Below are 24,306 nucleotides of genomic sequence, written 5' to 3'. Positions count from 1 at the left end.
AAAAATATGTTAAACATTTAACAATATGCAGACATGAGTAAGAAAGTGTGAATGCATTTTAATCATTTGGACAAATTTTCTGGAGCCTAAGCACCAGCGAAGGCTTTCTGTGCTGGGATCATAAACTGTAAGGGAATGGGGGGGGGGGGGGGGAGATGATGAATGCGAGACGTCAACACACCCTTAACACTGAGGCTGGAGGTTTAAATGTCTAAATGAAGTGAAAGTGTAACGCAGCAGGCATACTGAGCGTGTATCCCTTTGGTAAATAAAAGTAAGAAATGCACTCCTCTGAAGCTGAGCAGTCAGCTGAATGCTTTGTTCCATTTGTTTTATGTCAGGCTTTTTACAATACAATACAAAGACTGAACAAATAAAACTGGTAAACATGAAAACGGGCTAAAAAGCCTGCAGGAGAATTTAGGAACATAAAAAGCAGATGCCTCCTTTGTGTTTCTCCAGGCTATCACACCTTGTTTGCCGTGTTTGCTGTGCGCTGCCTCCCTCATCACACCTTTCTGCAGTACATTGACCACGGTTTCCTGCAGCTCACCGAGACCTTTGTGTCTCGCCTCATGACGGGTAGGCGCTTGCTCTCTTTTGTATTAAGTGCTCAAAAGTTTCTAATTTTGCACTGATTTCGTAAAAAAGAGAAGATATACAGATATCCTTTTTTGAGGTCAGAGGAGAATGAGCAAACTTTGAACTGACCCATCCCATATGAACAGTTCAGGCTGCTGATTACAGTGTAAAGATATTTTCTTGGCACAGTTAGTACCAACTGAGCCTCATTTAAATGCCCAACCTACCTGAATATAGTTGCTGACCATGCCCATCCCTTTATGACCACAGTGCATCCATCTTCTTCCACCAGGATATCATTCCATGTCACAAAGCTTGAATCATCTCAAACTGGTTTCTTGAGCATAACAGTGAATTTGCTGAACTCGCAGTCGTTAGAATTAGATCCACCATCAGAACAAAGAGGTCAAACCTGCTCCTAGCAAGTTGTACCTAATAAAGTGACTATTCAGTGTAGTTAATGCATTTGATTTAGCCTTAAGTGCAGTTTGCATTTAGTGCTAATGTTAACACGCTAAGCTGCAAACTAACACTATAAATGTAACTTTTCATTCTTCTCAGGTTGTCATCATCGCTGTGTAAAATGCAAATAAAGACAGAATGCAATGATTTGCAAACCTCATGAAACCACATTTTGTTCACAGTGAATCACAGACAGTATTTAAACTAGAACGTTTTACTACTGCATGACAAATATTAGCTCATTTAGAATCTGATGGCAGCAACACATCCCCCCAAAAAGAACTTTTGCTGTCACAGTGCCATCCACAAATGCAGAGCAACATATGCTCCCATCCAGACAACATTTATTTTAGTGAAAGCCTTGCACGTTTCAGTAATACAACGCTAAGCCTCATGCTGCATTTATTACAACAGCATAGCTTAGTAGTAGAAGAGTCAGGGCGCTGAGCTGGCTTGGCTGCTGTCCAGACCTTTCACCCACTGAAAACATCTGGAGCATTATGAAATAAAAAATATTCTCCCAAAATTCCAGCAGCTGATCTCCTCAGTTCCCAGATAAATACAGACTTTTGTTAAATAATTGTTCGACATGTTTTGATGTTCTATTGTAAATAAAATATGGGATTATGAGATTTGAAGTCAGGAAGTTTACCGTGTCATAAAACTACATTAATACTACAAAGATGTTTTGTATTTTAAACAACATGCTGTTAGCTATTTAGAGCCTGTGATAAATAAATATTGCTGCTCTACTTGCTGCTGTTAAAAATAACTTGTCTGTGCCTAGTGCGGCTAACAGTTACAACCCAAAGCTGCGTTAGAAAATAAATACTGGTCCAAAATTCTGTACCAATCAAAATTAAAAGTTGATTATCAACCAAACAAAACATTTTGCAGTCTTTCTAAGTTGCTCACTCAGTTAGAGAGGGTTCACGTGACGTGTTTGGAGTCAGAACCATATTTCGCATTCATTAAACAGCACATAAATGCACCATAAACATTAAAAGTCTGATTTTATTTGCTCAAAACACAATAAGTCTCATCTCCAAATAGATCTCCTTATTAGATCGTTTTATTTTTTTATGTGTCCATTCTTTCAGTGAAGCAAACAAAGTTTGAGATTTAAAGAACCAAAATAACAGATCTATCTATTAGTTTTGGATGTGGTACAGTGTTTTGGCCATGCAATGACATACATTGCTACATTATTATATATTATGTAATAAACTGTAGAGCAGGATGGTGGCAGTCCAGTTGCCTTGCAGCAAAAAGGTCCTGGGTTTGAATCCACTGGCTAGCTTGTTTCCCTGTAGTTGGGTGTTTTTTCTCCGTGCTTCCTCCAACAGTTCAGATGAGTTAACTTAACTGGGTTTTAAATTGGCTGTAGGTATGAATATGAGTGTGAATGGTTGTCTGTCTCTATGTGTTAGCGCTGCGATAGACTGGCGATCTGTCCAGGGTGTAACCTGGATTTAGGCTCCAGCCTAATGGGTGATAAAATGTGAAGGCAGAATAATCATACCACAGGAAAATGAGCTAATCAGTCACTTTAGTATTTAACTTGATACATTTAGTCATTTAGTCACACAGTCCAGTAAAAAAGATCCAAATTCTTTTGTCCATACAAAGGATCCATATTTTTCCATCAGTTTTCATGGCTATCAGGCCACATTAGAATGAGGAGGCCAAAAATATGGGAGAACATATTAGGAGCTGTCATCAAGAGACATGAAGAAGCGGATTTCCTTATCGGTGCTTTCATGTAGAGAGGCAAAGTAATACAGTAATGGGTTCAGAGAGTGCTTGAAAAAGTAAAAACATTCCATAAATATGAACATTTTGCTGATGTAAAGCAGTTTTTCTGGTGCTGCGAGACGCACAGTCACATACGCTGTGCGAAACATCAGAGCAATGACAGCAAATACCAGGGAACCAGCGATGATGTGAAGAAATAACTTGGTAATCCTCAGCTTTTTCTTATCAAAGATTTGAATTCGGTTGATCCCTCTAACAAGTAGTGAGTAGCAGGTCAATGAGACGACATGGCTGATAACTGTGAATGTGATGTAGATACATTCTTGTACCGGTGAGAAGCTGAGATTCTCGCAGGAGCCCTTATCCGTCCACTTCTTAATTTTCACCTCACTTAGGAAAAATATACCAAGCAGGGCTCCGAGTAGCCACACAGAGGACAAAAAAATCTTCTGCTGTGTCGGGGTCACTTCGATCCACTTCTCACGGTGCAGAACCTGGCAAATGAAAAGGACATTTTTAGATTAAAGTTTGCTGCATTTTTCATTCACTGATGTGTTCGTGGGTATTGAGCCCACACCCACCCATTTAATCTGGATTTCATTCTCTAGAAGAATTGGTGTAATATTAAATATTACCTTTATGTGATCAGTGGTTTTAATCCCCACACCAATAAGAATTATAGTCACTGTTATTTAAATCTTGCCTGCAGTGGCATATTTTAAAGGGTATCGTTCTATTTGTTAAGCTTGTACCTTTTTCTTTTTACATTTATATACATTTTATCAAATTGGCATCATCAATACTGTGCTGGATTAAATATTAGAAGTTTCTGTTTGCACTGTGCGCATGGACAAACAAGTAAGAAAGAAAGAAAAGTTAATAATGATACGAAGAAAAGCTCCTACGATTTTAAAGTGGGTTTATGAATGGAAATTGGGTTATAATAGTATCCTCAGGGGAATATAAGATGCATTTAGCGATATCAGTGTTTGTGTATTCAGAATATGACGTTCACCTCATGCAATACGGGTCTTCCCCTTCGCCTTTCCTTCAGCTTTCCTGCGCCCCACTGGGGAGTCTTTTGGCTTTCTCGTTTAGCTTTGTCTTGCTGGCTTATTTGTTACAGACCATATCTGGTTAAAATGCCGGTGGGACCAGTGAGGTACATTACTGAGCGGCAGGGATTATTCTCTCTTGTAAAGTTTATCTCGTCTCAATGGGGTTTTTATTGGAATGTATGTACAGTATATTGGAACCAGGAGGAGATTAAGATTATTCTTTCTTCCATTTACAGTAGTGGAACTGGAAGAATAAATATTATTGACTCTGTCATGTAGGAAGCATGACAAATGCTTCACTTTGGAAATAATTTTACACGTATGTGAGCCAAAGGAAGGGCTTGGCTTGGCGTAAGAATGCCAAAGTAGATTTTCATTTGTTTCTTTTACTGTTTTTATTTGGCTACCTTTCTCTTTTCTTTCCTTTTTTTTTTTTTTTAAAGAATAATTGGTTAATGTATGTGAACAATGGAAAACGCTCTACAAATCTAATGAGCTTGAAAGTCTGAATACTCATAGGAAATTTTTCTTGTAATTTCTTTAAGTAGTCTTCAGGAATAGTTCTCCAGGATTCTTGAAGGACATTCAAAGCTCTTCTTTGGATGTTGGCTGCCTTTTTGTTCTTTTCTCTGTCAACATGATCCCACACTGTTTCAAAAATGCTAATGTCTGGGCTCTGGAGGCCAATCCATGACTGATAGTGTTCCATTGCGCAGTTTTCTATACAGGTTTGCATTTACTACATTGGCAGTGGGTGTGGGATTGTTGTCGTACTGAAAAATGAACCTGCTGCCAATCAGACTCTTTCCAGATGGTATTTCACGATGGATCAAAATCTGGTGGTATCTTTTTTTGTATTTTTCAGTCCACCAATTTTGAAAAAAATCCATCTCCAAACCAGGGGATAAGGGATCCACTGCGTTTTACAGCTGCTGTAGACACTCAGTGTTGTACCTCCATTTTGACCTCTTCTTCTGAATATACTGAGGATGATTTGAACAAAAATATTCCAAGGTTGGACATGTGGCCACTGATTTTCAGCCCAGTCCTTGTGTAATTTGGCATACCTCAGGCTTTTCTCCCTGTTTCCCTTCCTTAAGAATGATTTCTTGACAGCCACCTGAGACTATTTCTGATGAGGTTTCAGTGAATAAATCAACTAAAGGGCCAGATGCATCTCTCAGGTCCTGTGTCAGGTCTTTGCTGGATTTTTTCCCCCTATATCTTAAGGACATGACTTTCAAATATCATCTGTAGATGATAGTTTTTAGCACTTTCACTTTTGTGCTCCACTTTTTCAGTTTATATAGATTTCATCTAACAAATCTTAGGAATCACATTGTTGGTGCAATATTACTATTTTATGCCTGTCAAACTGTGATATTGTTGGTATTTTTTTTATAGATTCAACTAGAGGAATGGGGATAAATGATGCATTTTTGTGATTGTGCTTGTAACAAAGTACCCAAAGATAAAAACTGGTTATTTGCTCAGTTTTTTGTGATGTGTAGACACAGCACTGGTTCATCCCTGTAACCTTTATATGCTTGAATGATTCAAAGATCAGTGTTAAGAGGCTAAATTTAAAAAAACAATAAAGCAAAACAATCCCAAATGGACTGAAAGTAAATGAAAAGCTGCCAATGTCCAAAGAAAAACTTTGAAAGACCTTCAGAAAGCCTTAAACAATTGATTAAGACCACATTAAAAACTTTAGGAAAGTCTGGCTCATTGGAAGGAAAATATAAACAAATGTGCGGTGGCTCTTTTAGACAGTACTTATAGACAGTACTGTACATCTGTTTTTTATTTCCCAAGATAAGAAACACTCTTAATTGACTCAAACAAAAGTCCTACTTGTGATCTTATTTTCAGAAAAAATGACAACATATTTAAAGGACTGATAAATACATACCTGGTAGTACCTCTGGATGCTTATCAGCACCGGAACGTTTAAGTTGGTGGTGTTGCAGAAAAATAAGAGATAAACGAGAAGTTGACAGATTGAATGGTTTAAATGTAGCCCGGTCCAGAAAACGATGCTGCCGACCACCAGGATGAGCAGACAGAGGAGGTCCGACAGTGCCAGGTTGAAGATGAGGTGCTGCGACATGGAGGAACCGCGCAAATTCTGAATGAGTTTCCCTGTCACACTGATGTTTGCCAAGATGCCGAGTATGGAGCTTAATAGAATAACCACACCAGCAGCAATGTACCAAGGATCGAGGCACGATTCTGAAAAGAAGCAGTTGTGGAATGTAGGTAAAAAGAAGAGGATGGAGGAGGTGTTGGAATGGTCTTCGGTATTCATTGTGAAGTTGAAAGAGAAAGATATAGCAACAGTGAGACTTAATTAGATCTGAAAGAGGTATAGCCCATGTTGTATCCAACTCAGGTGTGTGACCTACATGCTGTTTTGCACACACCCTAGTGGTTTGTGGTCTTGAGGTATATTTAAGGGGGGAAAAAATCACATGTAAACAAGAGCTTTTTTCTTCTTTTTCTTCTTTTGTTTATGTATAATACTTCACAAGGGATATTTAAAGTTAAGCTGCATGTACATAAGAAGACAGTCGAAGGATGTGCCAGTCACAAGTCAGTGTCCTTTAGCAATTTCTAGTGACAAGAAGCAATATAACCACAAATTATGTAAAAAGGAAAGTTTTTTATTTTTGCATATCACTCTTGAAAAGTATTTGATCTAATGCAGAATTCATAGCTCATTCACAGTCCACTCCCAGAGGAAGCAAAGAGACCCAAAACATAGCACCACCACCTCCATACATTTCAGTTGGTATAAGTTTATCCTCCTGAAAATCTTCCCCTGTGTGTTTTCTATCAGTTCTATCTTTGATTTGTCTGCCCAGAGTACATTATTCAACAAGGCCTTGTGTTTATATTTTTACCAAACTTTTAGGGTTATTTCTTCTAGTGTGGGTCTCCCATGTGGGTCAGAATTGTTACTACACTACAATCACCTGCAGATCCTGGGAAGAAATCTCTTAGAGACATATGCCAGACAGTCTGCACACAGGCTGAATCTGTCTGTTGCAAATTCATTCAGATTGAAATTAATTAGAGACCTTTTTAAACCCACAAGCATCCATAAATGTCCTTTGAAAGACACTCCTGAGTAGAAACCCCAGTGACGAGGAGTATTTGAAGGTGACAATGAAGGTAGGAATGATGACATAATTTACATTTTATACAGTGTATTATTTTTGAGGAACAAAAGTTTGCCTTTTTAAAAAAAAAAGAAAGACTGCTTGTCCGTGTGTTGACAATAGCATTTAGCACAAAGGAACACAACTTCTCAGAGTTTTTAATGTGGCTGTAGATTTCTGCAGGTGTTTTGCGAGCCATGGATTAAGTGTAGAAAAAGAAGTATTTATTCTAGGATTAGGTTTAATCCATATCTGTGAAAGGAAGCTTCTGTGTTTATTTACTTTTATCTAATACCCAACTGCTTTACTGTAAATACTACACATTTTTACTTCTCTTTACCAGATATAAAAAGCTTGTCTTTTCAGTCAGTAAAGCAACTGATTATATTTGCCATTTTGAAAACCACTGTCACCACAGATCACAGCTGCTCTAAACTACTTTCTGAATTACCCCAGAAACCTAGAAAACGTTCATACAGTGATAAACAGATGTACATGCGGACCAGCTTTCATGCAGATAAAATACATTTTTGAAATACTTTGCCTAGCAGTTAAACTAGCAACTCACCAGGACTTATGGATATGTCCCAAATCCATAATACTAATTGTACACAGTATGCACTACATTGCAATCATCACAGCATTTTTAGCATTTAATATATATATACTTAACTAGGTACACCATTTATGTACAGTGAACTCATTTTTATGTTAAAGGAACCGGTTTAAGAGCTTGAGCTTTGTGGCATGTTGCATTATCGTGCTGGAAGCAGCCATCAAAATATATTGTCAAAAAAGATGGACATGGTCAGCAACAATAATCAGGTAGACTGTGGTGTTTAAACGATTCACTATGAGTACAAAGGAACCCAAAGAGTTCGAAGTAAAATATCCGCCACACCTTTACACCAACTTTACACCACCGGCAGCAGCCTGAACTGTTAATACTGTTAATTTTTATATAGTCCGAATGTTGCAGCAGAAATCGAGACCGATCAGACCAAACGGCGTTTCTGTTTTAATCTTCTTTGTCCCATCTTGGTGAGCCTATGCAAACAGTAGCCTCAGTTTCTTATTCCTTGCTGACAAGAGTTTCACATGGTGTGCGGTCTACTGCTGCTGTGCATTCAGAGATGCTCTTCTGGATACCTTAGATGTAACAAGTGCCTTCCTATGATCTTGAAGCGTCTTCACCATGTTTATACGCACCAATGCACTGTATAAAAACTATAAAAGTATGTATGTATGTATGTATGTATGTATGTATAATACAAAAATCAACATGACATAACAGCTTTATAGTAAAAGGAACTGACACAACTAGTGCCTCAAAATACCTTTAGATGTTCTTAAAACTGACTTTCACTTCACTTTACTGAACTGTCACTGCCAGCTAACCTTTGCAAACAGAAACAAGATGACTTTTTAAAGTTTCAGTACTTCTGGTTTTCTGTATGTTCCCACAGGTTACTGTAACCTCTCACAGTGCTGTGAACGGAAAACGTAGTTTGTGCTTTGCATTGCGAGTACAACAACTCACTCTCAAAAGTGGGTGATCTATGTTTGTTTGTGTTTTTTCGTTTAATCATAAACCTTTCTCACGATCAGTATGAAGTATAGGTTTGGGACAAACTGTGTGTTTTTCACTCCTCAGTGAGGTGTGTTTAATGAACCTACCTCCTGCTGCTACCTGCTGCTGCAAGCCAACTGAAGCTCAATCAAAGATAATGACTCAAACCAGATAGGCGTCAACTTATATCTGTAATCGGTAAATCATTTTCAGCTACATATACATGCTGCTTAAATGATTGATTCTATTATGATGAAAAGCTGAAATGAGGAATAGTTGGACAAACACACACCTGTTATGTCAGAATGCCACCTAAATGTAAAGTAAAGTAGCTCGTAACCACTGAAACTGTTAAAGAGGTCACACTACAGAGCTGTGGGTAATAAGGGAGCATGTTTGCAAGATGCTGCAGTTATCTGACTTCATGAAGAGCGCATTGTTTAAAGGCCAAACATTTTTGACTTGTCACAAAGATCAACAGACCCAAAAATCAGAATCAGAATCAGAATACTTTATTGATCCCTGGGGGAAATTATTTTTTGCTACAGTGCTCCATTATAAACCAACATAAACCAACATCAAGACAAGACAGACAATACGCTAACTAAGAATAGTACAATATATACATATATATATATATATATACATACATAAGTCACTCATAAATAAATAGCTGGAAAAGAAACGTGTAGTTGTAGCAGTAACCAGTGTGTTAAGTGGATGCGTTGTACAGGGAGATGGCCACAAGCAGGAAAGATTTCCTGTGTCGTTCAGTGGTGCTTTTCGGTAATCTCAGTCACTCACTGAACGAGCTCCTGTGACTGACCAGCATGTCATGGAGTGGGTGGGAGGTGTTATCCAACATTGTCTTTAACTTGGACAGCATCCGCCTCTCCGACACCACCTTGAAGGAGTCCAGCTCCATCCCCACAACATTACTGGCCTTGCGGATTAGTTTATTAAGTCTGTTGGCATCTGCGACCCTCAGCCTGCTCCCCCAGCATGCAACAGCATAGAGGATCGCACTGGCCACAACAGACTCATAGAAAATCCTGAGCATTTTCTGGCAGATGTTGAAGGACCTCAGTCGCCTCAAAAAATAGAGACGACTCTGGCCCTTTCTGTAAAGTGCTGTGGTGTTTTTAGCCCAGTCCAGTTTATTGTCAATGTGTACTCCAAGGTAAAATATCTGAAGATGAAATATTTCAAACAGTCTGAATGTATTCAAAGTTGGTGTAATTGGCTCTGCGTCATGTTCTTAGTATATTTTTACTGAAAGTTCTCCCCATTGTCCCGATTCGCGATGTTGAGAACCAAAACAAAATATCAGAAGCCCAGAAGGATGCAATCAAACAGATGAGTTTATTGAACACACGCGTGGGAAGATGTACACTGCAAAACATCAGATGTAGCTCTCCACCCAAAAATACACTTCAGATTGCTTTTATAATGTCAGGGTTGGTTAACGCCCCTTCTCGTGTTGTACAAGAACATAATTTGTATTTTAAGAACATCATTTGCATGTTTTATAGACAATGAGCAATTTTAAGAGATAAATGCAGACACTGAAGTTCCCCTCTCTAGCATCTTCTCCAAATGTGGCGATGGATCCAGGCTCTGACGTTTCCCAGGGACTGGTCCTCCTTTTTGGCCCATCTTCTGTCACCTGTTACTAAGCAAAACTCAAATGCAACAAGAAGCCGGATACATTCAGGCCTTCACTCAAGCCTGTTTCTAGATTATATGTATTATATGTGTTTTGTAGGCATGTACGCAGTTTTAACCTTCTATAGCTCCAAGTCACTTACACAATAGATTGTCTGGACATCGCGCCAAACAAAGCTTACAACCTCCAATTAATTGACTCTTTAATTAGCACAAAGTGCAATGTGTGTAAAATGATCTTAGCTGTACCTGTAATAAAAAGGTTAATGTAATGCCAACAGCTTCAATAAATGTTTTACTGAAATGATGATTAATTTGATTAATGTAATGGTAATGACTTAATGCAAAGTTAATTAATGCAATGGTGATAATGATGAGTATGAGTAGCAGTAAAATATTTTTCTTATTCCACACCATCCAGTCAATATACTGTATATATGTTCTAGATATACAACATTGTAAGATTAGAATGCTGTGTTCAGAATGGCAATGCTAAAATCCTGCTGTTAAGCAGGTTTTACCATCTTAATTTGCCACTTAACTATATAAAAGTTAGTGGTAGTACATCCAGTGGTTTTTAGCTCAAACCCACCAACTTCAGCCCTATGAAAGCTTTGGCATGGTACTGCACTCTCTAGGTGCAGTGCAGAGCTCTGTAGTTCCACCTCTGCGTGCCATTTAAGAGCAATGTGTGAAATAATTGGATCCTGCTGGACTTGAGACAGTCCAGCAGGTGGTGGAGAGAAAAATGCTCCAGAAGCTGAAATAAGTTATGATCAACCCTACACACCTGCCTCATGCCCTGGAGGTTATCAACAGCAGAACCTTCAGTCAAAGACTGATTGCACCAAAGTGCAAGTCTAAGTGCTTCCGCAGCTCCTTTATAACAGCTACTATAATAAAGTTTAATGCACATTAATAATAATATGATTTTAGCCACACGTTTGCATATTTTCACATTGGCTGTTTTATTTATTTAAGTATCGTTAACTTTATTAGGAATTAATATTGCTTTGCTGCTTGGAATGTGTGGAGTTATATCTGTGCTGAAACTGCTGTCGTAAGTGGTTCTAAGAATTAAATTAGTAATTAGTACTCACGTGTGAAGCTTTTTCTGCTTGTTTCAAAGTAAAATATAAGTAAAATATATTTTACTATTACCCAAAAGGTTAATTCTATTCACCTGGACGTAGCGTTTTCAGTGGGAGAAACATTTCATCTCCCACTGACGAAGAATGGGCTGTGAGGTCAGTTTCTTCATCATTAATATGCAAATTGTCATATCGACTGATCAACCACTGATCAAGGACCATTGATAGTGATCTTGATGCATAGGTTTACGGTAAACATCAAATTTTAATTGTCCCCTATTAGATTAGGTTGGGAAAAGCTGGATTCAACTGGATGTAGCTGAAAACGCTACATCCAGATGAACAGAATGAGCTTTTTTAGATTTCCTTACCTGGATGATTGAGCATGCATCAAGATATTTGACTATTTATTTATATTTTCTATTCGTTTTAATCTCCTGTAATAAATGCGGCACTTGAAGGAGCATTAAGAAGAGTTTTACATGCCGTCTAGACTGAGTGCTGAGGATTGTGGAAATCTTGATGGTGATATTTGCATTTATTTCAAGTGAGGTGTTGCGGTATTTTTTCTAGCATTTGGGGTTTGTCTTCAGTAGACTAATTAGCAACATGTCATCTCTCTGTTTCCTCTGTGTGTTTAGATTTGGACAACAGTGATGCCAATGAGAGGCTGAAATTCAGCATCCTTAAGAGACTTCCTGAGGTATGTGCATCTCTGCAAAGGCTTTTTTCCAGTGTCTTAATTCCTAAAACAGTACATTCAAACAAATGTAACAACTCGAAGTCTGCAAACTAGGAATTTAGAGCAAAACTACAGCCTGGAAGGAGCAAGGAGTAAAAGAATATAACAATGCACAGGCTATTCTCATCACTTTTATTAGTGGGGTGGGGGTGGAGGGGAGTTGTCATCTTTTCTCGAATGGTTCTCTACCCAAACTTCCCATTCCGATCCAATTAGGATTTTGAAGTTATTTTAGGTCTCATCTCCCTCAAGCCCCCCTCAAGCCAATCACAGAGCATTTGTGTAACCAACTGGTACGAGAGTGAAGGCGCATGTGAGCGCAGAGGGTTGGGGAGTGGGTTTCCATACATAGCTGTCTACTGAGTCTGTGTCTGTTTATGTCCTAGCTCTTGTGTAACTTCCACGTGTTCCTGTGTGGGTACAGTATATTTCTTTTGTAGCTGCGGGTGTGTTTGTGCATGTGTGTGTGTGCATTACATCTGCACTGTGAACACAGGAATGTTCAGTGTTTAGCTTCTCTGTTCTGTTTCCTGCCTGCTACACTTTTGCTGGTTGGGTTTTGGCGGGCAGAAGAGATTTAGCAGGTACAGCAAACACACTGAGTTAGAAAACAGGAGATGTAGGAGATTTCACCTTGACTAAGCCCAACACCTCTCATGATTCCCATCCTGTGTGTGCTTGACCCCCCCCCCCCCCCCCCCCCCCCACCCCCAACCACCAAGGATTTCCATTAAATGTTTATAAGCAATATTTGCACTGTATGAGGAACACCAGGGATCAGAATGCAGTTGAACCAGCTCTTTTGTCAATTCATGCAGGAATATTATAAATGCTTACTACAGTTATTGTGGTGGGACTAAACTAAAACAGGATACGCCACAGAAACTCATTGCAAGAATTAATTTTTAATGAAATGCTCCAGCTGCCAGATGTAATTGTGGCCTGGCTAACTAAAATTAATTGATAAAATTGTTGCTGCATAAATCAAGATTAAATGTGGCGACACGTCTCACCTAATGCCACGTGTCAGAGAGGTTCCGAGACAAAAAAAAATTAATCCAACTTGCGGTTACTGAAATAGCCTCCTGAGGTTGGCTCCAAAAATGAGTCAGTCCAAATAGGCTCCCTTGTTAACACCAGAAATTAACATGTTTACAGCCTGGTACAGCGATGTTTTTGCTCTGCTGCTAATTTCCTCCCTCATGACCTTTTTACTTCTTTTTTTTTAATATGCTCCCTGGCCACGTTGTTAGGTACACTGATTCAAATGCTTGTTAAAGCAAATTTCACATGGCAGCAATTCAAAGCGTTTAGGCTTGTAGAAATGAAAGACAAGCTGCTGAAGTTCAAACTGAACAGAAAGGTGATTTAAGTGACTTTGAAAGTGGCTGTTGGTGTCAGGTGGGCTGTATTTCAGGGTATTTCAGTAAAATGGTAAATGGATTAGTGCTTAGATGCAGCTTTTTTACTCTAACTGAGCATTCAAAGCCCTTTTTTACTACTCACTCACCTTTTTACTACAAGCCTCACTCCCCCAGTCAAACACCTACATTCATAAAGTGCTTTATTCTGTGCCTAAGTGCCTTCTGTAACATTCAATCTCACATTCTTACTCAGATGAATGTATCGGGGCAACCTGGGGTTCGGTATCTTACACAAGGATACTTTGACATGCAGGCTGGAGGATGTGGTGATCGAGCCACCAACCTTCAGACTGACAGACAACTCAGCCATATCTCTCGAGCCACAAAAATCCTGCAGAAAATGCTCATCTACTTTGATTTTCCAGCACAACTATATATTTACAGAAAATAGTCCAGAAAAGAGAAAATCTCCAGTGATCAGCATTTCTCTTTGTGAGAGGTGCCTTTTTGACGCCAGAGGTCAGAGGAGAAAGGCCAGATCGCTTCAAGCCAATAGGAAGGGAAGTAATTCAATTAGCCAATGTTTGCAACCAAGTTATGCATAAGAGCTAGGGGTGCAACGATACTCGTATCGATATTGAACTGTTCGATACAGTGCTTTCGGTTCGTACCCATATGTATCGAACAATGCAAAATAAATTTTTAATTTATTTTATCAACTTTCCTTCTGACGATGCTGTCTGTGTTGAGCGCTCAGTGGATCTGCGCTCGACAGTGCAGCCTAGGCGGAGTAGTCCAACGCAGATTCACGCAGGGCAAGCTAGCAAGACAGAAGTTAAGCTCTCCTTGCAACATGGCAAATTGAACTTCCCCCACCCTCATTCAGATCTGGCGTTTGGAACTATTTTGGTTTTCATGTGACGTATGACCCTGAAGTTAAGCGCGTCATGGAGTAAAATAAAACAATATGTTGGATGTACCACGCAAAGCTCAATTACATGGGTGGGAGCTAGTGTGTTAGCGCAGTTAGCTCGTTAAGGTGTTGGCCGTCCAGCCCCATGCACGGGCGATCCGCGGTAGCTCGTTAACAGAGATTTGCCATGTTGTGGCGTTAACGTCATTTCAACGAGATTTACGCTGACAGCACTAGTGGGAACACAACAAATATGACTGCACATTTACACCGACATCATCCTAGTGCAAAGACAAGTGGAAGCAGACAAAAACAACAAGCACGCATGCTACAAACTTTACCCGAGTCAGCCGTTAGCACATGATTCTTCTTATGATATGTTTAATATGCTGCTGAGAATATAGCCCAGAAGAAGCGTATAGTATAGCTTTTATTTTGGAAAGAGCCATTTCTCTGTAATAAACTCTCTTTTCCAAAGATGAGTGATTCCTCAATCAGATACAGGGCTCGCAAAATCGCTAGCCCGACGTCCCGGGGCTAGCGATTTTTCCAGTCGGGCTACCAAAATCTATCTCTGCCCTGCCCGTTGGGCTATCGTAGGAAGAAAAAATATATGTCAATGGTTTTGCATTCTTTCGGAAATGTAGCTGGGTAATTATGTCATTGGCATCGGTGAGCCACTGCCAATATATGACATACTGAAATCGCGTTTGAATTTGCGCTTGTTTTTTGCTTTCACTTTGCAATCGCGCAAACTGTGTATTGGTGAGTGATAATTTGCGCACCAATTCCTCTGACATCGTCTTATCAATCGTTAGCTTACTATGCAAACATGACAAGTGAAATCTTCTGTTTGTACAGTTATGTTTTGTTTATGTTGCCATAGTGACGGGTGACGCCCTCTCGCTGCGACGGTGTGTCCTTCCGGGGTCAGAGGGCGCCCTTTGTGTTGTTGTTGTTGTTGATGTGCTGTTGCCGCGCTGGGCCCTGTGCTTCGTACGTCGCTTACTACATCCAAGATCAAATGAAACATCCAAGACCAAATCATCGCGCTAACTCTGAGCTCGCTATTCCGGTTCCCCGAACACACCTGTTGTTGACGATTAGTATAGCTGGATGAAGTAATGTGAGATCACTGGGTGGCCCAACAGGGGCTACGCATCGATAGTAGAAACATTGATCGGCAACCCTTTGATTGGTCGGCGAAAATGTCGAAGGAGCGCGCTCGGTATTTTTCGGCAGCAGAGCAAGAACTCTTGAGTGAGGGATTTCAGGAGTTTCAGAGTTTAATTAAAACGCAAGGGAACACTGCAAAGGCTGCAAAAGCAAGGAGAGAGGGCTGGCAGAAAGTTGCTGACAAATCAAACTCGTAAGTAATTCAATAATAACAATAATAATGGAGTGGATTTATATAGCGCTTTTCAAGGCACCCAAAGCGCTTTACAATGCCACTATTCATTCACTCTCACATTCACACACTGGTGGAGGCAGCTACGGTTGTAGCCACAGCTGCCCTGGGGCAGACTGACAGAAGCCAGGCTGCCATATTGCGCCATCGGCCCCTCTGGCCAACACCAGTAGGCGGTAGGGTAGATTTATCATATCACACCATATTATCCAATATTATATTACATTATATTATATTATAATATGTTATATTATATCCCCTTTCACATTAGAGCCACAACAGGACCCACTAGAACATGGGAACAAGTAAAAGTGAAATATAAGAATATTCTACAGAATGGTAATATTTATCACTTATATTGCTTGTCGTCTCTTGGAAAGAGACCCTGGAATACTCTGTTTGTTTGTTCATAACAGCAACCAAGAAAAGGGCAGAGCAAAAAAAAAGACAGGTGGTGGTCCTGCACCCCGTCGTCAACAAGTTGGTTAAGTGAATAATACCCTCACGGGAAAATCGATAGCTCTCTATGAGCACACTGTCGCGCTGAGCTAAAGGATCCTGTCTGTCCCGCAATATACGCTGAATTCTGAGGACTCTCCTTATCAATCTTGCACCTTCCGCAATGGGTTGCTCGCGTAAACGGACAGGATATGACTGCGACAGACTTCCCAAATCCACCTTCGCTTTTTTTTTTTTTTTTTTTTTTCAAAATCTTTATTTAAACATCAGTACAATACAAAATGGAATTAAGCAGTATTACAATAATGGTGATGTACTTACAGAAGAATTGTATGCATAGATAAACAAATACAAGAACAGCATTCAAAAACAACAATAGAAACATGCTAGGGGGAAAGTAACTAATCAAGCCAAAGAATAAAGTGATTGAAAGATCTTGATTTTTTCACAAACACCAATAGTTTTTATAGCTTTTGGGTTAGTGGAGTTCTTAATAGAGTTAAGATACTGTACAAGTTCAAAGGAGAATACATAGAAAGAGGGATGTCTTCCTAAATATTTGGACTTGTGAATATGAAATTTAGCCATTAAAAGTAACAAGTTAATCATATATCTGTTATCAAAATTGAATTGTTTTTGATTTTTGTGCAGACCAAACAAAACATATTTCCAAAACAGTACAAATCCTTTAAATATATTTTCTGAAATAAAAACACATAAGCTCTGCCAAAAATCTTGTACAAGGTTACAAAACCAAAAAAGATGTGTAGTAGATTCCTTGGAAGTTTTACAAAAGCTACAGCTTGTATCAATGTCTAATTTGAATTTGCTTTGAAGATAATCTTTAGAAGGATAAATTCTGTGTATTAATTTATAAGAAATATCTTTAATTTTGTTGGTAATTAAAAACTGATTAGGGAGTTTCCAAACTTCGTTCCACATAATACCATCTGACAGCCGGTTCCAGAAAAAAATAACATATGGTAGCGTGGTTATGGTACTCTGAAATAAAGCTCTAATCGATTTATTGTTGTTTTTAGATTGCTTAGAAAAGCAAATCTTGCCAACAAAAGTTTGTATGGGAGATGTCAACGGCCTGTGGAATGAAGTGATATTAGGTTGATTCTTAAACAGCATACAAACCCCTGATGGTATTGAGCCAAATACTTTGGTATAATCATGACGATTTATAGCTAAATTGAAGTGTAAACAAAATTCTTCATAGGAGAAAAGCATACCATTTGAGTCAAATAATTGGTTGACTAAAACAATGTCATTCCTAAACCAACTATCTAAGAAGAGAGATTTTCTTTTAAATAAAACATCCTTATTATTCCAGATATAATAACTGTGTGGACTAAAGTTATGCTTGTAAATAAGGGTCCAAGCTAAAAAAGCTTGACGATGAAAAGCAGAGATCTTTAACGGGATTTTATCAATATCAAAATTACAAGTAAGGAAAAATTCAGTGCCACCTAACTTAGAAAACATGAACACAGGTATAGCATTCCAAATGGAAGTAGGATTAGTAATTAGATTCTTCAACCAATTTATTTTGAATGTGTTATTTAAAGTGTTAAAATCTAACACATTAAGTCCTCCGTTGACATAGGAGTTCATAAGAACTGTTTTTTTAATGTAGTGTGTCCTATTTTTCCAGATAAAGTTGAAAATTAACTTATCAACCTCTTTTATAAGCTTTTTATCAAGGTGCAATGCCAATGCAGCGTATGTAAGACGAGAGATGCCTTCTGCTTTAGTTATTAATACTCTGCCTTTTAACGACAAATCTCTTAAGAGCCACTGATTAAATCTGTGTTTGAGTTTCTCTAGAATAGGATAAAAATTTTGAGTTATTCTACTTTCCTGGTTCTTGGTTATTATGACACCTAAATAACGAACTTCTTGTTTAAGTGGAATGTTACACAAAGCTGTTTTCGAGCAGTCTTTTATCGCCATAAGTTCACATTTAGGAATATTCAAGTATAATCCAGAAGCTTTGGAAAATATAGAGATTGAGTCAATAGCAATAGAGATTTGATGTTCATCTTTTAGGAATAATGTAGTGTCATCCGCTAACTGTGTTATGAGTAAATCTTTGCCAATTAGCGATATACCTTTTACATTGCTTGATTTCATATGGTTAGACAATAGTTGGGCAATTAACAAAAACAGGTATGGAGAAATGGGACAGCCTTGTCTTATCCCTCTTTGTATGTTAAATCTGGGTGAAGTACCGTTTGTTAATTTAATACTGCTGTTACTGTTATGGTATAATGTTTTAATCGCTGTAGAGAAGTAAGAGCCAAAACCATACTTATCCAGAGCTTGAAATATAAATTCATGCTCCACCGTATCGAAGGCCTTGTAGAAGTCTAAAAATAATATGAAACCATTGCAATCTATGAGGTCAGAATAATCCAGAACATCTAAAACCAATCTGATATTGTTAGTTATGTGTCTTTTGGGCATAAAGCCAGATTGTGTTTCATCAATAACAGAGTCAAGAACCATCTTAAGTCTGTTAGCTATAATTAGAGCAAATACTTTATAGTCATTATTTAGCAAGCTAATCGGTCTCCAATTATCAATCATTAATAGGTCCTTATTAGGCTTCGGGATCAATGTAGTCAAACCTTGATTCATCGTAGTGGGAAGCTGTTGGTTTCCTATGCTTTCTGCAAATACCTCAAGAAGAAAGGGAGACAACTCTTCAGAGAAAGTTTTATATAATTCAGCAGTAAGACCATCCGTACCTGGAGATTTATTATTTTTCAATAGCCCAATTGCAACTTTGACTTCTTCTAATGAGATGGGTTGATCACATAATATAGATTCTTCTTGGCTGATAGATTTAACATTCAGCGATCCTAAGAGATGATTTGCATCTTCCTGAGAAAATGTAGAACTATAAAGTTCCTTATAGAAATGACTACAATATTTAGAGATTAATCTGTAATCCTCTGTTATAACTCCATTTATCATTAATTTGCTAATATTATTTATACTTGAGTGTTTCTTTTCTAAACTGAAGAAGTAATGGGAGTTACGCTCACCTTCTTCAAGCCATTTAGATCTTGATCTGATAAAAGCGCCTTTTGCTTTGTCTGTGTATAAACGATCTAATTTATCTTGTAATTTAGCAAGGTTCATTTTATCCTCTTCAGTTAAAGTGTCAATTCGTTTATTAGATAACTGTGTGATTTGAGAAATTATATTTTCTTCCTCCAATCTTTTGGATTTTGCATTAAGGCTGCCAATCTTTCTTAAATATTTGCCAATTTCAAATTTTAATAATTCCCAGTTATTACCATATTTTAAATCTTCTTGAGCTATAGACCAAAAGTTTGAGATCAGTTCTTTAAGATCCTTTTTCACATCGTCTTTTTGTAATAATGAGCTGTTGAGTTTCCAGTATGTAAATTTAACAACAGAAGAATTAGGTAGAGAAGTTAGATTTATTTTAATATATATGGCTTTATGATCTGTTGCTGGAGAAGGCCAAGCACCTACATCTATGCTATTGCTGTCAAAGCTCTCTGAGACTAACCAAAAGTCTATCCTTGAATGTCTCGAGTTAGAATTGTTGCACCAAGTAAACATTTTGGACTGAGGAAATTTGAATCTCCAAATGTCTGTAAGTTTCAGGCGTACCATAACAGCCTTCAATGTGGTATTAATTCTTTTCGAATGTCCTGGAGGAAATTTATCTAATTCAGCATCCATAATACAGTTAAAGTCTCCACCTAGTAATAATTTTGCATTTGGAAATTTATTTAACCAGCTAGATATTTTTTTTTTCAATCGTCAAAAATAAATGATCATTTTCTAGCTTCGTGTTAAACCCATATATGTTAGTAACAATTAAGACTAAATCATTATATCTTATGACTTGACATATGTAATGACCTGCAGAATCACATTCTGTATGTAAAACATCCCCATTATATCTGTTTTTTAGGATTGATACCCCAGCTGATCGTTCAGTTCCATGAGATAACCAAATAGAATTTCCCCATTGAGATCGCCAAAAACTAACATCGTCGATAGTAGAGTGAGATTCTTGCAAAAACACAAAGTCAGATTTAAGTTGCTTTGCATAAAGAAAAGTGGCTTTACGTTTTAAGTTGTTACGAAGACCCCTAGCATTAATAGAAACAAAAAACAAAGAACACAAGTTGACAAAGAAAAGATATGTATTAAAAAGTAAATCGAAGATAAACTTTTTAACCTAACACTGAGATCAGCACTAGAATATGAGAATGTTCACAGTATAGAGTAAATATATATAAAAAAAACTTTAGACGCCTAATAAAAGCATAACAAAAAAGGTTTTACCTATTTAACAGTAATTTGGCTTTTTGCTAACACCAAAGAGCAATTTAGACAGCCAACTATTAATATCTACAAATATCAGGCACATCAATATAAAGAACACCTTGTAAACAAACCTGAGAAGAACTAAGGGTCAGGGAATATTGAAGAGTTTATGTGTGAACTTCAGCACCATTTACAAAGCCTCGACCTCCAATAAAGTAAGCAGACTTCCCTTCTTCACGTGCTTTCTTTATAATGGGCCACAGCTTCAGTCTGTTTTCTTTGTCCTCTCTCGTCAGGTCTTCAGTAAACCTCAGATGATTATTTTGAAGGAAAGTATTATTCTTGGCAGCTTTCCACACCGCATCACGAATTCTTCTTGAGATGAACCGGATGATGATCCCTCTGGGTCTCGGGTCATTTTGTTTTGGTTTCCCCACTCGATGAGCGATGTCTAAGACCTCTGAAAACTTTTCCTTCTCCGCAGGTAGAACCGTTTGGCATATCCCAATCGCCTTTGCGCGCACATCTTCCTTCTCCAACTCCGGTACCCCATACAGTCTCAGATTCCAACGGCGGTTGTAGCATTCAACTTCAGAGATGCGTTCGTCACATTTCTGTGTAAGCGTTTCGTTTTTCTCAACCCTTTTCTCAATGACCATAATCTTATCACTTATGTCCTTTAAGTCTGTACGAACTGTTCCTACCATTTCTTCAATTGCGTCACTTCTGGTGTTGATCAGATTAATCAAAGTGTTGACCGCATCAGCTTTCAGGGAATCGTCATCAGAGTGACTGGTAGACAGTGTTGGTTTTTTAGCCACTGGAGGCTTGGAAGGCGTAACTGGTAGGGGTGGAAATTCTTCTTCAACCATCTGCTGACACTCCATTTCTCTTATGTAGCTATGGTCGCTAGCTAGCATGCTAGTTGCATGTGGTTTGCCCGAGTTACTCAGCCTTTTCTGAGCAGATTTCGACATGTTGTTGTTGCAGAATTTGGTTTCAGGTTTAGCAGGTTTAGTGTGTTGATCATGAAAAAAGTCTTGAAAGTTACAAAGACGTCAAATAAGCGTTGTAAAAATGCTTTATATCTTTCTAGTGCTGAGAGCTCGAAAAGACACTCCTCATCACGCCGCCATCTTGCTCGGCCCCTTCGCTTTTATAGCCGTGGTCTCTCATCTTGATTACACGAAGTAATTTACAATTACTACTCTGAAATATGAATTACATCTGTAATAATCACATACATGTAATAGAATGTTAATAGTACATTTCCCTTTTTTAGGAAATGACCTGTATGTATCTGTGTGAAATCAATAAAAGGATCAAATACTGCATTATCTTTAGTTACATTGATGTTATTTATTTATGGTGAAACAGTGGTGGAATATCGCTGTTGCTTTCGTATGAATGACGCGGACATACCTGCGTGGCCGCGATCTAATCCTGTTTACATAAAGTAAACCTGCTCCCCAGCAGGTTTACGCTTACGGCTCTGTTGCTATGACAGCAAGTCCCGGATGGGCTTCGGGGAACCGAACGATCCAGGATCACGCGAAATCGTCAACAATCTCATCCAGCTAACTCACTTAGCGCGGTACGAAGAACAGGCCCCTGAGCAGTTAGCTAGCGGCAGTGTTCTTCTGCAGATGTCAATAAACGGCTGTGCTCCCTGGCTAGCTCACGAGAAGCAAGACCAAACGACACCTCCGTCTCCTCCTTGTCTGAGCTCGCCACATTGGTGTCAGAAGTGGGATGATGGTGGCACCCCATGTTCTGACCCGAGTGACTTGTGCGCCAAAAGAAGGCACCTGGACATTTGTAAAGTGAAAGCAAAAAACAAGCGCAAATTCAAACGCGATTTGAATATGTCACATATTGACAGTGGCTCACCGATGGCAATGACATAATTACCCAGCTACATTTCCGAAAGAATGCAAAAGCATTGACATATATTTTTCCTTCCTACAATAGCCCGACGGGCAGGGCAGAGATAGATTTTGGTAGTACGACTGGAAAAATCGCTAGCCCCGGGACGTCGGGCTAGCGATTTTGCAAGCCCTGTGTTACAGGCATGGCCCTTTAAGGATGAAGCCTGATGGGAAATGTATTCGGGATGTGTGTAGCGGGACTGCCTGGTGTGTGTGTGAAGAGAGAGAGCGGAGCAGGGGAAAAGTAACGGTTAGCTACAGAAGAGACGAAAAGAAAATAAATAAAAGGAATATAATAACTCCCTCGACAGCCAGAGTTGTGTCGGCGATGCTCGCTGTGAGTAAACTGTTTCAGCCCACTGTACGCGGTGTTCGTGCCTTAGAGAAGAAATAAAGTTCGGTGAAGCAGTTTCCTACGCCTCCTTCGATCTTTTTGCTAGCGGAGTTGACCTGTATAGTAAGCTGTTGCCGGCTACGAGTCAGTTACGGAACCTTCAAGTAACTGCCAGAGGTTTCCTTACTACGGTTCGGGGCCGCGGATCTGGCGCGGTAACACCTGTATCTGATTGAGGAATCACTCATCTTTGGAAAAGAGAGTTTATTACAGAGAAATGGCTCTTTCCAAAATAAAAGCTATACTATACGCTTCTTCTGGGCTATATTCTCAGCAGCATATTGTAGCGGGTCAGGGCTGTTCGGGGTTCTGTTTGTACAGTTATGTTTTGTTTATGTTGCCATAGTGACGGGCGACGCCCTCCCGCTGCGAGGGTGTGTCCTTCCGGGGTCAGAGGGCGCCTTGTGTGTTGTTGTTGTTGTTGCTGTGCGGTTGCCGCGCTGAGCAGTTAGCTAGCGGCAGTGTTCTTCTGCAGATGTCAATAAACGGCTGTGCTCCCTGGCTAGCTCACGGGAAGCAAGACCAAACGACACCTCCGTCTCCTCGTTGTCTGAGCTCGCCACATTGGTGTCAGAAGTGGGATGATGGTGGCACCCCATGTTCTGACCCGAGTGACTTTTCCCCCGCCGGTCGTGACCGGCCGGTGCGCCAAAAGAAGGCACTTGGACATTTGCAGGACTTTGTGTGCGGTAATGGGGTCGTCTGACCCCTTAGGTGTGGGCTATGTAGCGGGTCAGGGCTGTTCGGGGTTCTGTTTGTACAGTTATGTTTTGTTTATGTTGCCATAGTGACGGGTGACGCCCTCTCGCTGCGACGGTGTGTCCTTCCGGGGTCAGAGGGCGCCCTGTGTGTTGTTGTTGTTGTGCTGTTGCCGCGCTGGGGTCCGTTCTTCGTACCTCGCTTACTACATCCAAGATCAAATGACACATCCAAGATCAAATCATCGCGCTAACTTTGAGCTCGCTATCCCGGTTCTTCGAACACACCTGTTGTTGACGATTAGTATAGCTGGATGAAGTAATGTGAGATCACTGGGTGGCTTAACAGGGGCTACGCATCAATAGTAGAAACATTGATCGGCAACCCTTTGATTGGTCGGCGAAAATGTCGAAGGAGCGCGCTCGGTATTTTTCGGCAGCAGAGCAAGAACTCTTGATTGAGGGATTTCAGGAGTTTCAGAGTTTAATTAAAACGCAAGGGAACACTGCAAAGGCTGCAAAAGCAAGGAGAGAGGGCTGGCAGAAAGTTGCTGACAAATTAAACTCGTAAGTAATTTAATAATAATAATAATAATAATGGATTGGATTTATATAGCGCTTTTCAAGGCACCCAAAGCGCTTTACAATGCCACTATTCATTCACTCTCACATTCACACTGGTGGAGGCAGCTACGGTTGTAGCCACAGCTGCCCTGGGGCAGACTGACAGAAG

General features: G+C 39.4%; 2 protein-coding genes across 4 annotated transcripts in view; one reads left to right on the top strand and one right to left on the bottom strand.

Annotated features, from left to right (window-relative positions):
- gsap (gamma-secretase activating protein) overlaps positions 1-24,306 on the top strand; it is a 69,888-nt gene that overhangs the window by 34,196 nt on the left and 11,386 nt on the right. For all 3 annotated transcript variants that reach the window (XM_080887206.1, XM_080887207.1, XM_080887208.1), the window contains 2 exons: positions 463-582; positions 11,989-12,050. In XM_080887206.1, the coding sequence (XP_080743332.1) occupies positions 463-582; positions 11,989-12,050 (182 nt within the window). The remainder of the gene's footprint in view (positions 1-462; positions 583-11,988; positions 12,051-24,306) is intronic.
- Positions 2,751-6,402, bottom strand: LOC308399774 (uncharacterized protein; the record flags this gene model as incomplete). Its single annotated transcript, XM_080887210.1, has 2 exons — positions 5,773-6,402; positions 2,751-3,293 (listed from the first exon to the last, which is right to left on the bottom strand). The coding sequence occupies exons 1-2, from the start codon at positions 6,166-6,168 to the stop codon at positions 2,751-2,753; spliced, it is 939 nt and encodes a 312-aa protein (XP_080743336.1). The 5' UTR covers positions 6,169-6,402.

This window comes from Rhamphochromis sp. 'chilingali' (assembly GCF_963969265.1).
Source record: "Rhamphochromis sp. 'chilingali' genome assembly, chromosome: 7".
In the NCBI taxonomy this organism is placed as follows: Eukaryota; Metazoa; Chordata; class Actinopteri; order Cichliformes; family Cichlidae; genus Rhamphochromis; species Rhamphochromis sp. 'chilingali'.
Note: the sequence above shows the minus strand (reverse complement) of the source record. Positions and strands in the feature narration are given on the sequence as shown.